At 50.1% G+C, this 14,284-nt stretch overlaps 1 protein-coding gene across 1 annotated transcript in view; it reads right to left on the bottom strand.

The window, feature by feature from the left end:
* The window catches only part of B4GALNT2 (beta-1,4-N-acetyl-galactosaminyltransferase 2), a 53,336-nt gene that overhangs the window by 16,604 nt on the left and 22,448 nt on the right, over window positions 1-14,284 (bottom strand). The window contains exon 3 of the mRNA XM_038754226.1: window positions 305-541. Within this exon, the coding sequence (XP_038610154.1) occupies window positions 305-541 (237 nt within the window). The remainder of the gene's footprint in view (window positions 1-304; window positions 542-14,284) is intronic.

The raw sequence follows: 14,284 nt of genomic DNA, 5'->3' as shown, positions 1-14,284 counted from the left end.
TCCTTGAATGCACCTTCCCTTCTAAACGGTGCTCGCTACCCTTCTAGACTGTGGGCCCGTTGTTGGGTGGGGACCGTCTCTATATGTTGCTGATTTGTACTTTGCAAGCGCCATGCTCTGCACACAGTAAGCACTCAATAAATACAACTGAATGAATGAATGCCTGAAAGTGAAAGCAGAGCAGGGCTAAGGGAATGAGGAGGATGGGCCTGGATGGATACCAGGGGTAGGGTAGCACCTGTCTGAGCCGGTGCAGGAAAGAGCAGACATCTGGAGATAAGAATGGGTGGGAGACAGGACTCACCAGAGGCCGTTGTAACGGAAGAGCTGGCTGTGTTTCTCTTTGGGCAGAAGCCTCAGACGAGAAGGATCAAGGGCCTGGGTCGGGGCGAAGGGCCTCCTGGAGGAGTCGATCCTGGGCTGGGGACGCTCAAAATCCTGTGACTCCCAGCTGATCCAGAGGAGGAATCCGACAGACACGACGGCCAAGACTAGAGCTGTGGTTCTCACGGGGCTGTTCAATAGCCACGGGGGTCTCAAGCTGCCGGAGGGGAGGGGATGATGGAGAATTTTTTATCATGATGATTATTATATTACAATTATCTATTATAGTAGTGGTATTTGTTAAGTGATTACTATGTGCCAGGAACCATACTAAGTGCTGGAGTGGACACAGGAAAATCAAAATGGACACAGACCCTGTCCCATGTGGGGCTTACAGTCTCAATCCCCGTTTTGCAGAAGAGGGAACTGAGGCTCAGAGAAGTGACTTGCCCAGGATCACACAGCAGACAAGTGGCAGAGGCAGGATTAGAACCCATGACCTCTGACTCCCAGGCCCGGGCTCTGTCCATTACACCATGCTGCATCCCAAGCAACCACAGCACTCTGACCTCTGACCTTCACTCAATTAATCAAATGATCCATGGTACTGATTCAGGACTTACTGTGTGCAGTGCACCATACGAAGCACTTGGGAGAGCAGTAATAATAATAAGAAGAATAAGAATGGTGACATTTGTAATAATAATAATGATAAGAAGAAGAATAGTAACATTTATTAAGCATTTATCATTTGCCAGGCACTGTACTAAGCACTGGGATGAATAAAAGCAAATCGGGTTGGACACAGTCCTTGTCCCACCTGGGGTTCACATTCTTAATCCCCATTTTATGGCTGAGGTAGCTGAGGCCCAGAGAGGTGAAGTGACTTGCCCAAGGTCACACAGCAGACAAGTGGAGGAGCCAGGATTAGAACCCAGGTCCTTCTGACTTCCAAGCCCAGTACAATATAACAGAGTTGGTAGATTTGTTCCCAGCTCTCAACGAGCTTATAGTCTACAGATGCTGCCTCTTCTGGTCTCCCAAACCGTGACCCTCCTCCATTTCTGTTTTTTTCTTTTCCTTCCTGACCTTTCCCCCATTCAGCCCTGTTCACCACAGGGCCACTTAAGGTCTCTTTTCCATCTTCCTCCTCACCTGAATGTTTAACATTTAACATCCTCACTGTACCTCGTTCTCTCCTGTCCCACCGTCGACCCCCGGCCCACGTCATCCCCCGGGCCTGGAATGCCCTCCCTCTGCCCCTCCGCCAAGCTAGCTCTCTTCCTCCCTTCAAGGCCCTGCTGAGAGCTCACCTCCTCCAGGAGGCCTTCCCAGACTGAGCCCCTTCCCTCCTCTCCCCCTCGTCCCCCTCTCCATCCCCCCATCTTACCTCCTTCCCTTCCCCACAGCACCTGTATATATGTATATATGGTTGTACATATTTATTACTCTATTTATTTATTTATTTATTTATTTATTTTGCTTGTACATTTCTATCCTATTTATTTTATTTTGTTGGTATGTTTGGTTCTGTTCTCTGTCTCCCCCTTTTAAACTGTGAGCCCACTGTTGGGTAGGGACTGTCTCTATGTGTTGCCAATTTGTACTTCCCAAGCGCTTAGTACAGTGCTCTGCACATAGTAAGCGCTCAATAAATACGATTGATTGATTGATTGATTAACACTGGACACAACTCGGAAAACAAGAATTCCAGCTCTCAGTTCCCCTCCTCCCGCTCTTATGGATTGATATGTACAATAAAATAGTCGTCCTAAAAAAAAGAATGACTGGAATGGGGCATTAGGATTCGAATCGGGTACCTCTTGATCTGCAGTCATTCATTCAGTCAATCGTATTTATTGAGTGCTTGCTGCGTGCAAAGCACTGTACTAAGCACTTGGGAAAGTATAATACAACAACAACACAACAGTCTGCATTCAAATGCTCTACCATCCAGCCATACCCCCCGAGGCTACCCCGAGAATAACAATGATAATGAAAGAACCATTAGCAACGTTAGGGATTAGGGCCAAGATAGGAAGTTCTGGAGAGAATATCATCATCATCATCAATCGTATTTATTGAGCGCTTACTATGTGCAGAGCACTGTACTAAGCGCTTGGGAAGTACAAATTGGCAACATATAGAGACAGTCCCTACCCAACAGTGGGCTCACAGTTTAAAAGGGGGAAATATATATATGCGTAGAGTCTACACATATATATATATGCGTAGAGTCGCTATGAATTGGAAACGACTTGACAGCATTTGATAATAATAACAACAATAACAAGAAAGAACATGACAAAAAAAATACCCTGTCTAAGCCTCCTTTCCTCTTCTCCCACTCCCTTCTACATCTCCCTGACTTGCTCCCTTTATTCATCCCCCTCCCCGCCCCACAGCTCTTCTGTCCATATCTGTAATTTATGTATTTATATTAATGCCTATCTCCCCCTCCAGACTGTAAGCTCACTGTGGGCAGGGAATGTGTCCGTTATATTGTTGTATTGTACTCTCCCAAGTGCTTAATACAGTGCTTTGCACACAGTAAATGCTCAGTAAATATGATTGATTGACTGACTGGCTTGAAGGGCAGTTCAATCGATCAATGCTATTTATTGAGTGCTTACTGTGTGCAGAGTGCCGTACTAAGCACTTGGGAAGTACAAGTCGGCAATATACAGAGCCCAACAACGGGCTCACAGTCTAGAAGGGGGAGACAGGCAACGAAACAAAACATGTAGACAGGTGTCAAAATCGTCAGAACAAATAGAATTAAAGCTAGATGCACAGCATCAACAAAATAAATAGAATAGTAAATATGTACAAGTAAAATAAATAGACTAATAAATCTGTACAAATATATATGCAGGTGCTGTGGGGAGGGGAAAGAGGTAGGGCGGGGGAGATGGGGAGGGGGAGAGGAAAAAGGGGGCTCAGTGTGGGAAGGCCTCCTGGAGGAGGTGAGCTCTCAGTAGGGCTTTGAAGGGAGGAAGAGAGCTAGCTTGGCGGCTATGCAGCGGGAGGGCATTCCAGGCCAGGGGGAGGACGTGGGCCGGGGGTCGACGGCGGGACAGGCGAGAACGAGGCACAGTGAGGAGGTTAGCTGTGGCAGAGGAGCGGAGGGTAATAATAATAATAATAATAATAATAATAATAATAATAATGATGGTATTTATTAAGCGCTTATTATGTGCAAAGCACTGTTCTAAGTGCGGGGGAGGTTACAAGGTAATCAGGTTGTCCCACGGGGGGCTCACAGTCTTAATCCCCATTTTATAGATGAGGTAACTGAGGCACCGAGAAGTGAAGTGACTTGCCCAAAGTCACACAGCTGACAAGTGGCGGAGCTGGGATTTAAACCCATGACCTCTGACTCCAAAGCCCAGGCTCTTTCCACTGAGCCACGCTGCTTCTCTGAGGGTGCGGGCTGGGCTATAGAAGGAGAGAAGGGAGGTGAGGTAGGAGAGGGTGAGGTGATGGACAGCCTTGAAGCCGAGAGTGAGCAGTTTTTGCTTGATGCGTAGGTTGACTGGTAGCCACTGGAGATTTTTGAGGAGGGGAGTAACATGCCCAGAGCGTTTCTGCACAAAGATGATCCGAGCAGCAGTGTGAAGTATAGACTGAGAGACAGGAGGATGGGAGATCAGAGAGGAGGTTAATGCAGTAATCTAGTCAGGATAGGACAAGAGATTGAACCAGCAAGGTAGTGGTTTGGATGGAGAGGAAAGGGCGGATCTTGGTGATGTTGCGGAGGTGAGACCAGCAGGTTTTGGTGACTTCTACTAATCTTCTACTAATAATAATTATGGTATTTGTCAAGCTCTTACTATAATAATAATGATGATGATAATTGTGGAATTTGTTAAGCACTTACTGTGTGCCAGGCACTGTACTAAGCACTGGGGTGGACACAAGCAAATCAGGTTGGACACAGTCCCTGTCCTACCTGGGGCTTACACTCTTATCCTCATTTTACAGGTAGCTGAGGCACAGAGAAGTTAAGTGACTTGCCCAAGGTCACACAGCAGACAAGTGGCAGAACCGGAATTAGAACTCAGGTGCTTCCTGGCCCAGGCCCATGCTCTAGCCACTAAGCCACACTGCTTCTGCCTTTCCCTTCACCGACTACTGGTCTCTGAGGGGTCCATGGACCCACCCCACCTCCCAGATTCCTAATTTTCTGACCCACACCCTGTTCCTGACCCTAGTGAGGCTTCTCCCAGCTGGCAGAGCTCTCTGAAATGTAGGGTGGGCAGGCTCCTAGCTCCCTCTGACAGGGATCAGAGGGTGGGGTGGGGACAGGGGCCACCAGACACTCATTCATTCATTGATTCAATCGTATATATTGAGTGCTCACTGTGTGCAGAGCACTGTACTAAGCTCTTGGGAAGTACAAATCGGCAACATATAGAGACGGCCCCTACCGAACAACAGACTCCCAGTCTAGAAGGGCACTAGAAGGGCACACTCCCCTTGGGCACTAGAGAAACCCTTTCAATTCAATTCCTACTGACGTGAAGGATAACCCTGACTTCCCAGACTGGAAATGACCTCTTGGAGAGTCAGGAAGTGGGGAGTCAGGGGTAATGAAGATGGTCCGATCCTGGGAGTCAGAAGGACCTGGGTTCTAACTCTGACTCTGCCACTTGTCTGCTGTGTGACCTTGGGCAAGTCCTTTCAGTTCTCTGAGCCTCAATTACCTCATCTGTAAAATGGGGAGAGACTGGGAGTCTCATGTAGGACATGGACTGTGTCTGAACTGATAAACTGGTCCCTACCCCTGTGCTCAGTACAGTGCCTAGCAAATAGAAAGCACTTAACAAATACCATTATTATTATTATTGTTAGGGAGAAGAGGAAGAGCCTTAATATTCAGTTCATTCATATTCACTGAGTACTTACTGTGTGCAGAACACTGTACTTAACACTAACATTGGGCACCCTGCTGAGTGACCCTACATGCCCCAGCCCTGATCCAGTTTAGCGGGCTCTGTTTTGCCAGGGGCCTGGTCTCCCAGGTATGTTCCCAGTGCCAAGTTAATCATCTGCCACCTGCCCTGGATAGGAAGGGAGAGAGAGAGGGGCGAGGGGAGGGGAGAAAACCCCTTGGAATGGAAGAAAACCACTCCTTGATGGGTGAGGTTGACCAGGCATGGAGGGGAAGTCCGGGCTTGTTGGTCACCAGATGGGGGTGGCATAAACAGGTACCAGGAAGAGGCTAAAGGAGGGTAGGGCTTCGGGCCAGGACAATCTCACCCGGGCCTGGCAATTCCAGTTTCATAGTCCACAGATTGACAGAGAAATTAAAGATTGAGGCCGCCCAGCTCAGGCCTGGGAGAGGGCAGGGCTAGGGGAAGGAGGAAGCTGGTTGTCCCAGGCTGGATGGACAAATGGGCAGACCGACAGACGGACAGTAGGGACCTGTGATTTTTTGGGTTTGGGAATGGTGCCCCCGCGCTCTGGATCGCTCCGGGCCAGGGTCCCCAAACACGAAGACCTTCTTCTTCCTCCTCCTCCTCCTTCTCCAACTCCTCCCACCTTGGATCCTGTTCCGTGTGGCTGGAGGGCAAAGGGGAGAGGGAGGCGGTCTGGAGGGGGTGGAAAATCCGGGCAGCCCAGATCTTTCTCCGTGCATCCCCAATCTGCTCCTGACAGTCTCAGGGGAAACAGTCCAAGGTGCCCACAGTTGGAGGGACAGGGGCTATAAAGAGGGGAGATGGTAGATCAATCAGGGAAGGCCTCCTGAAGGATCTGCGATTTCAGCAGGGCTTTGAAGACGGAGAGGGCAGCGCTTTGCTGGGCTGAAGCAAGAGGGATTCCCTAAGGGCACCCACCCAAGATTCTTCACTGAACCAAAGGATCGACCTGTGTTCCACTGAACCAGGGACATTGCCGGGGCAGAGAGGAAGGGAGGATGGGGACAGGGGAAGATTTGGAGATGCTAACACTATCAGAACAGCAAGTATTCAATAAGAACCAGCACAGCACAGTGGTTAGAGCAGGGGCCTAGGAGACAGGAGGTCATGGCTTCTAACCCTGGCTCCGCCACTTGTCTGCTGTGTGAACTTGGCCAAGTCACTTCACTTCTCTGGGCCTCAGCTACCTCAGCTGTAAAATGGGGATTGAGACCGTGAGCCCCACACTCTGTCCTACCCAATTTGCTTGTACCCACCCCAGTGCTTAGTACAGTGCCTGGCACAGAGTAAGCGCTTATCAAATACCATTATTATTATTACGAATAGTAATAAATCCAATAGATCGATTGATTGACGCAAAAGCGACTACAGCCTAGGGGTCCACGACATGACCCCCACCTGCACATTTGGCAGAGAAAAAATTCAATCCAAATAGATCACCGGGACCCTGCCAGGTCCATGCCCCTAGGGACCCCACTCACCGGCATCCATCCATCCTGTCTACCAGGGCTGCCAGCTCTGAGCTCCTGGGGGAGAGAAGCTCATAGACTCGGCCCCACCTCCTTGGGGACTACGCCTACTCCACTCCCCGGGGCCCCTGGGTGGCTTGGGTTAATGAGCTGGGATTGGAGAAAGCCAGGTATGAGCGGAAAACCTGGGTGAACAGGAAGGTGTACGTTTTGGGATGGACCCAGGACAAATAAGTTCATTATGGGCAGGGACTGCTTCTATTTATTCATTCATTCAATCGTATTTATTGAGCGCTTACTGTGTACAGAGCACTGTACTAAGCACTTGGGAGAGGACAATATAACGGAGTTGGTAGACTCATTCCCTGTGCACAATGTGCCCCTGTGCCAACCCATGATCTTCTACTAATAATAATTAAGGTATTTGTTAAGCGCTTACTATAATAATGATGATGATGATAATTGCGGAATTTGTTAAGCACTTACTGTGTGCCAGGCACTGTACTAAGCACTGGGATGGAACAAGCAAATCAGGTGGGCACAGTCACTGTCCCACCTGGGGCTCGCAGTCTCATTCTCCATTTTACAGATGAGGTAGCTGAGGTACAGAGAAGTAAAGTGACCTGCTCAAAGTCACACAGCAGATAAGTAGTGGAGATGGGATTAGAACCCACGACCCCTGACTCCCAAGCCCATGCTCTATCCACTATATCATGCTGCTTCTCACAATGTGCCAAGCACTTTTCTAAGTGCTGGGACAGATACATGTTAATCAGGTTGGATACGATCCCTGTCCTACATGGGGCTCACAAGTAGGGAAGTACAAGTTGGAAACATATAGAGATGGTCCCTACCCGACAACAGGCTCACAGTCTAGAAGGGGGAGACAGATGACAAAACAAAACATGCAGACAGGTGTCAAAATCGTCAGAACAAATACAATTACAGCTATATGCACATCATTAACAAAATAAATATAATAGTAAATATGTACAAGTAAAATAGAGTAATAAATCTGTACAAATATATATACAGGTGCTGTGGGAAGGAGAAGGGGGTAGGGTGGGGGGATGGGAGGAGGAGAGGAAAAGGGGGGCTCATTCTGGGAAGGCCTCCTGGAGGAGGTGAGCTCTCAGTAGGGCTTTGAAGGGAGGAAGAGAGCTAGCTCGGTGCTGTGTGGAGGGAGGGCATTCCAGTTCAGGGGTAGGACGTGGGCTGGGGGTCGACAGTGGGACAGGCGAGAACGAGGTAAAGTGAAGAGGTTAGTGGTGGAGGAGTGGAGGATGTGGGCTGGGCTGGAGAAGGAGAGAAGGGAGGTGAGGTAGGAGGGGGCAAGGTGATGGAGAGCCTTGAAGCCGAGAGTGAGAGTTTTTGCTTGACTCATAGGTTGACAGGCAGCCACTGGAGATTTTTCAGGAGGGGAGTAACATGCCCAGAGCATTTCTGCACAAAGATGATTTGGGCAGCAGAGTGAAGTATAGACTGAAGTGGGGAGAGACAGGAAGATGGGAGATCAGAGAGGAGGCTGATGCAGTAATCCAGTCAGGATAGGATGAGAGATTGAACCAGCAAGGTAGTGGTTTGGATGGAGAGGAAAGGACAGTTCTTGGCAATGTTGTGGAGGTGAGACAGGCAAGTTTTGATCATGGATTGGATGTGAGGGGTGAAGGAGAGAGTGGAGTCGAGGATGACCCCAAGGTTGCGAGCTTGTGAGATGGGAAGGATGGTAGTACTGTCTACAGTGACGGGAAAGTCAGGGAGAAGGCAGGGTTTGGGAGGGAAGATAAGGAGTTCAGTCTTGGACATACTGAGTTTTAGATGGCGGGTAGACATCCAGATGGAGATGTCCTGAAGGCAGGCAGAGACACGAGCCTGAAGGGAGGGAGAGAGAGCAGGGGCAGAGATGTAGATTTGGGTGTCATCAGCGTAGAGATGATAGTTGAAGCCATGGGAGCGAATGAGTTCACCAATGGAGTGAGTGTAGTTAGAGAACAGAAGGGGACCAAGAACTGACCCTTGAGGAACCCCTACAGTAAGGGGATGGGAAGGAGAGGAGGAGCCCACAAAGAAGACTGAGAATGAATGGCCAGAGAGATAAGAGGAGAACGGGGAGCGGACGGAGTCGGTGAAGTCAAGGTTGGATAGCGTGTTGAGGAGAAGGGGGTGGTCCACAGTGTCGAAGGCAGCTGAGAGGCCGAGGAGGATTAGGATAGAGTAGGAGCCATTGGATTTGGCAAGAAGAAGGTCATTGGTGACCTTTGAGAGGGCAGTTTTGGTGGAGTGAAGGGGATGGAAGCCAGATTGGAGGGGGTCAAGGAGAGAGTTGGCGTTGAGGAATTTGAGGCAGCGGGTGTAGACGATTAGTTTTAGGAGTTTGGAAAGGAATGGTAGGAAGGAGATAGGGTGATAACTAGAATGGGAAGTGGGGTCAAGAAAGGGTTTTTTTTAGGATGGGGGAGATGTGGGCATGTTTGAAAGCAGAAGGGAAGGAACCAGTGGAGAGTGAGCGGTTGAAGATGGAAGTTAAGGAGGGGAGGAGGGAAGGGGTGAGAGATTTCATAACATCAATCAATCAATCAATCAATCAATCAATCAATCAATCGTATTTATTGAGCGCTTACTGTGTGCAGAGCACTGTACTAAGAGCTTGGGAAGTACAAGTTGGCAACATATAGAGACATTCCCTACCCAACAGTGGGCTCACAGTCTAGAAGGGGGAGACAGAGAACAAAACCAAACATATTAACAAAATAAAATAAATAGAATACATATGTACAAGTAAAATAAATAAATAAATAGAGTAATAAATATGCACAAACATATATACGTATATACAGGTGCTGTGGGGAAGGGAAGGAGGTAAGAAGGGGGGGATGGAGAGGGGGACGAGGGGGAGAAGAAGGAGGGGGCTCAGTCTGGGAAGGCCTCCTGGAGGAGGTGAGCTCTCAGTAGGGCCTTAAAGGGATGAAGAGAACTAGCTTGGCGGATGTGGGGAGGGAGGGCATTCCAGGCCAGGGGGATGATGTGGGCCGGGGGTTGACGGTGGGACAGGCTAGAACGAGGCACAGTGAGGAGGCTAGTGGCAGAGGAGCGGAGGGTGCGGGCTGGGCTGGAGAAGGAGAGAAGGGAGGTGAGGTAGGAGGGGGAGAGGTGATGGACAGCCTTGAAGCCGAGGGTGAGGAGTTTCTGCCTGATGCGCAAATTGATTGGTAGCCACTGGAGATTTTTGAGGAGGGGAGTAGCATGCCCAGAGCGTTTCTGAACAAAGACAACTCAGGCAGTGGCATGAAGTGTGGATTGAAGTGGGGAGAGACACGAGGATGGGAGATCAGAGAGGAGGCTGATGCAGTAGTCCAGACGGGATAGGATGAGAGCTTTAACGAGCAGGGTAGCAGTTTGGATGGAGAGGAAAGGGCGGATCTTGGCAATGTTGCAGAGCTGAGACCGGCAGGTTTTGGTGACAGCTTGGATGTGAGGGGTGAATGAGAGAGCGGAGTCGAGAATGACACCAAGGCTGCGGGCTTGTGAGACGGGAAGGATGGTAGTGCCGTCAACAGTGATGGGAAAGTCAGGGAGATGGCAGGGTTTGGGAGGGAAGACAAGGAGTTCAGTCTTGGACATGTTGAGTTTTAGGTGGCAGGCAGACATCCAGATGGAGATGTCCTGAAGGCAGGAGGAGATGCGAGCCTGGAGGGAGGGGGAGAGAGCAGGGGCAGAGATGTAGATCTGGGTGTCATCAGCGTAGAGATGATAGTTGAAGCCGTGGGAGCGAATGAGGTCACCAAGGGAGTGAGTGTAGATCGAGAACAGAAGGGGACCAGGAACTGAACCTTGGGGAACCCCCACGGTAAGGGGATGGGACGGGGAGGAGGAGCCTGCAAAAGAGACTGAGAATGAACGACTGGAGAGATAAGAGGAGAACCAGGAGAGGACGGAGTCTGTGAAGCCAAGGTCGGATAGCGTGTTGAGGAGAAGGGGGTGGTCCACTGTGTCGAAGGCAGCTGAGAGGTCGAGGAGGATTAGGATAGAGTATGAGCCGTTGGATTTGGCAAGCAGGAGGTCATTGGTGACCTCTGAGAGGGCAGTCTCCGTGGAATGTAGGGGACGGAAGCCAGACTGGAGGGGGTCGAGGAGAGAGTTGGTGTTGAGGAATTTGAGGCAGAGCGTGTAGACAACTCGTTCAAGGAGTTTGGAAAGGAATGGTAGGAGGGATATGGGGTGATAACTAGAAGGTGAGGTGGGGTCAAGAGAGGGTATTTTAGGATGGGAGAGACATAGGCATGTTTGAAGGCAGAGGGGAAGGAACCAGTGGAGAGTGAGCAGTTGAAGATCAATCAATCAATCAATCAATCAATCGTATTTATTGAGCGCTTACTGTGTGCAGAGCACTGTACTAAGAACTTGGGAAGTACAAGTTGGCAACATATAGAGACAGTCCCTACCCAACAGTGGGCTCACAGTCTAAAAGGGGGAGACAGAGAACAAGGCCAAACATACTAACAGAATAAAATAAATAGAATAGATATGTACAAGTAAAATAAATAAATATATAAATAAATAAATAGAGTAATAAATATGTACAAACATATATACATATATACAGGTGCTGTGGGGAAGGGAAGGAGGTAAGATGGGGGGGATGGAGAGGGGGGCGAGGGGGAGAGGTCACCAATGACCTCCTGCTTGCCAAATCCAACGGCTCATATTCTGTCCTAATCCTCCTCGACCTCTCAGCTGCCTTTGACACTGTGGACCACCCCCTTCTCCTCAACACGCTATCTGACCTTGGCTTCACAGACTCCGTCCTCTCCTGGTTCTCCTCTTATCTCTCCGGTCGTTCTTTCTCAGTCTCTTTTGCAGGCTCCTCCTCCCCCTCCCATCCTCTTACTGTGGGGGTTCCCCAAGGTTCAGTGCTTGGTCCCCTTCTGTTCTCAATCTACACTCACTCCCTTGGTGACCTCATTCGCTCCCACGGCTTCAACTATCATCTCTACGCTGATGACACCCAGATCTACATCTCTGCCCCTGCTCTCTCCCCCTCCCTCCAGGCTCGCATCTCCTCCTGCCTTCAGGACATCTCCATCTGGATGTCCACCCGCCACCTAAAGCTCAACATGTCGAAGACTGAGCTCCTTGTCTTCCCTCCCAAACCTTGTCCTCTCCCTGACTTTCCCATCTCTGCTGATGGCACTACCATCCTTCCCGTCTCACAAGCCCGCAACCTTGGTGTCATCCTCGACTCCGCTCTCTCATTCACCCCTCACATCCAAGCCGTCACCAAAACCTGCCGGTCTCAGCTCCGCAACATTGCCAAGATCCGCCCTTTCCTCTCCATCCAAACTGCTACCCTGCTCATTCAAGCTCTCACCCTATCCCGTCTGGACTACTGCATCAGCCTTCTCTCTGATCTCCCATCCTCGTGTCTCTCTCCACTTCAATCCATACTTCATGCTGCTGCCCGGATTATCTTTGTCCAGAAACGCTCTGGGCATATTACTCCCCTCCTCAAAAATCTCCAGTGGCTACCAATCAATCTGCGCATCAGGCAGAAACTCCTCACCCTGGGCTTCAAGGCTGTCCATCACCTCGCCCCCTCCTACCTCACCTCCCTTCTCTCCTTCTACTGCCCAGCCCGCAACCTCCGCTCCTCCGCCGCTAATCTCCTCACTGTACCTCGTTCTCGCCTGTCCCGCCGTCGACCCCCGGCCCACGTCATCCCCCGGGCCTGGAATGCCCTCCCTCTGCCCCTCCGCCAAGCTAGCTCTCTTCCTCCCTTCAAGGCCCTGCTGAGAGCTCACCTCCTTCAGGAGGCCTTCCCAGACTGAGCCCCTTCCTTCCTCTCCCCCTCGTCCCCCTCTCCATCCCCCATCTTACCTCCTTCCCTTCCCCACAGCACCTGTATATATGTATATATGGTTGTACATATTTATTACTTTATTTATTTATTTATTTATTTATTTATTTATTTATTTTACTTGTACGTTTCTATCCTATTTATCTTATTTTGTTGGTATGTTTGGTTCTGTTCTCTGTCTCCCCCTTTTAGACTGTGAGCCCACTGTTGGGTAGGGACTGTCTCTATATGTTGCCAATTTGTACTTCCCAAGCGCTTAGTACAGTGCTCTGCACATAGTAAGCGCTCAATAAATACGATTGGTTGATTGATTGATTGAGAGGAAGGAAGGGGCTCAGTCTGGGAAGGCCTCCTGGAGGAGGTGAGCTCTCAGTAGGTTCTTGAAGGGAGGAAGAGAGCTAGCTTGGCAGATGGGCAGAGGGAGGGCATTCCAGGCCCGGGGGATGACGTGGGCTGGGGGTCGATGGCAGGACAGGCGAGAATGAGGCCTAACAGTGAGGAGATTAGCGGCAGATGGGGGAGGAGTGACTTTGGGGAGCTCAGACCTGATGGAGTTAATTTTACTAGTGAAGTAGGAGGCCAGATCGTTGGGGGTGAGGAATGGAGGAGGGGGAGGAAAAGGGGGTCTGAGAAGGCAGTAAAATGTATGGAAGAGCTGACGGGGTTGATGGGTATAGATGTCAATGAGGGAGGAGAAATAGTTTTGCCTGGCAGAGGAGAGGACAGAGTTAAGGCAGGAAAGGATAAACTTGAAGTGAACAAGGTTGGCTTGGTGTTTAGACTTTCGCCAGCAGCATTCGGCAGCTCGAGCTTAAGAGTGAAGGAGCCGGACAGTGGCAGTGATCCAAGGCTGTGGGTTAGTGCTACGAGAGCGGCAAGGGGAAACGGGAGTGAGCGAGTTGACTTGAGTAGAGAGGGTAGAGTTGAGAGCAGTAATCTGATCATCAAGATTGGGTAGAGAGGAAAGGGAGGTGAGATGGGGTGTGATGCACTGAGAAAGATGGATGGGGTCAAGAGAGCGGAGGTCTCTGTGAGGTAGTAATATAGATTTACAGGGGAAAGGAGTGTGAGTAAGGAGGCAGGTGAGAAGGTTATGAACAGAGAGGGATTTCAGAGTTGGTGAAGGTGGAGATAGTGCAGCGGTAGGAGATGATGAGGTCGAGGATGTGACCAAGTTGGTGAGTGGGCGAGGTGGGGTGGAATAGGAGGTTGGCAGTGTCAAGGAGAGATAGAAGGTGGGCAGAGGAGTCACCGAGGGCATCCATGTGGAAGTCTCCGAGGATCAGAGTGGGCATGGAAAAGGAGAGAAAGAAGGTGAGAAAGGGGTCAAAATCGTTAAAGAAATTGGAGGTGGGGCCGGGGAGGTGGCAGTAGATGATGGCTACAAGAATCTGGAGGGAGTGGTAGAGGCGAATAATGTGGGCTTCGAAGGAAGGGAAGGAAAGGGAAGGGGGAGGAGGGATAGTACGAAAGCGACATTGGGGAGTGAGAAGGAAACTGACACCTCCTCCTCTTCTGGTGAGTCTGGGGGAGTGGGAGAAGAAGATGCCTCCGCTGGAGAGAGCAACAGAAGAGACAGTGTCACCCGGAGAGAGCCATGTTTCTTTTAGGGTAAGGAGGAGGAGTAGAGAGCTGGAAAGGAATAGGTCCAGGATGAAAGAGAGCTTACCCATAATGGAGTGGGGGTTCCAAAGTCCACACTTGGCAGCAGCTGT

Source organism: Tachyglossus aculeatus, chromosome 11, assembly GCF_015852505.1.
Source record: "Tachyglossus aculeatus isolate mTacAcu1 chromosome 11, mTacAcu1.pri, whole genome shotgun sequence".
Taxonomy (NCBI): Eukaryota; Metazoa; Chordata; class Mammalia; order Monotremata; family Tachyglossidae; genus Tachyglossus; species Tachyglossus aculeatus.
The sequence above is the reverse complement of the archived record's forward strand: the minus strand, read 5'-3'. Positions and strand labels throughout refer to the sequence as shown.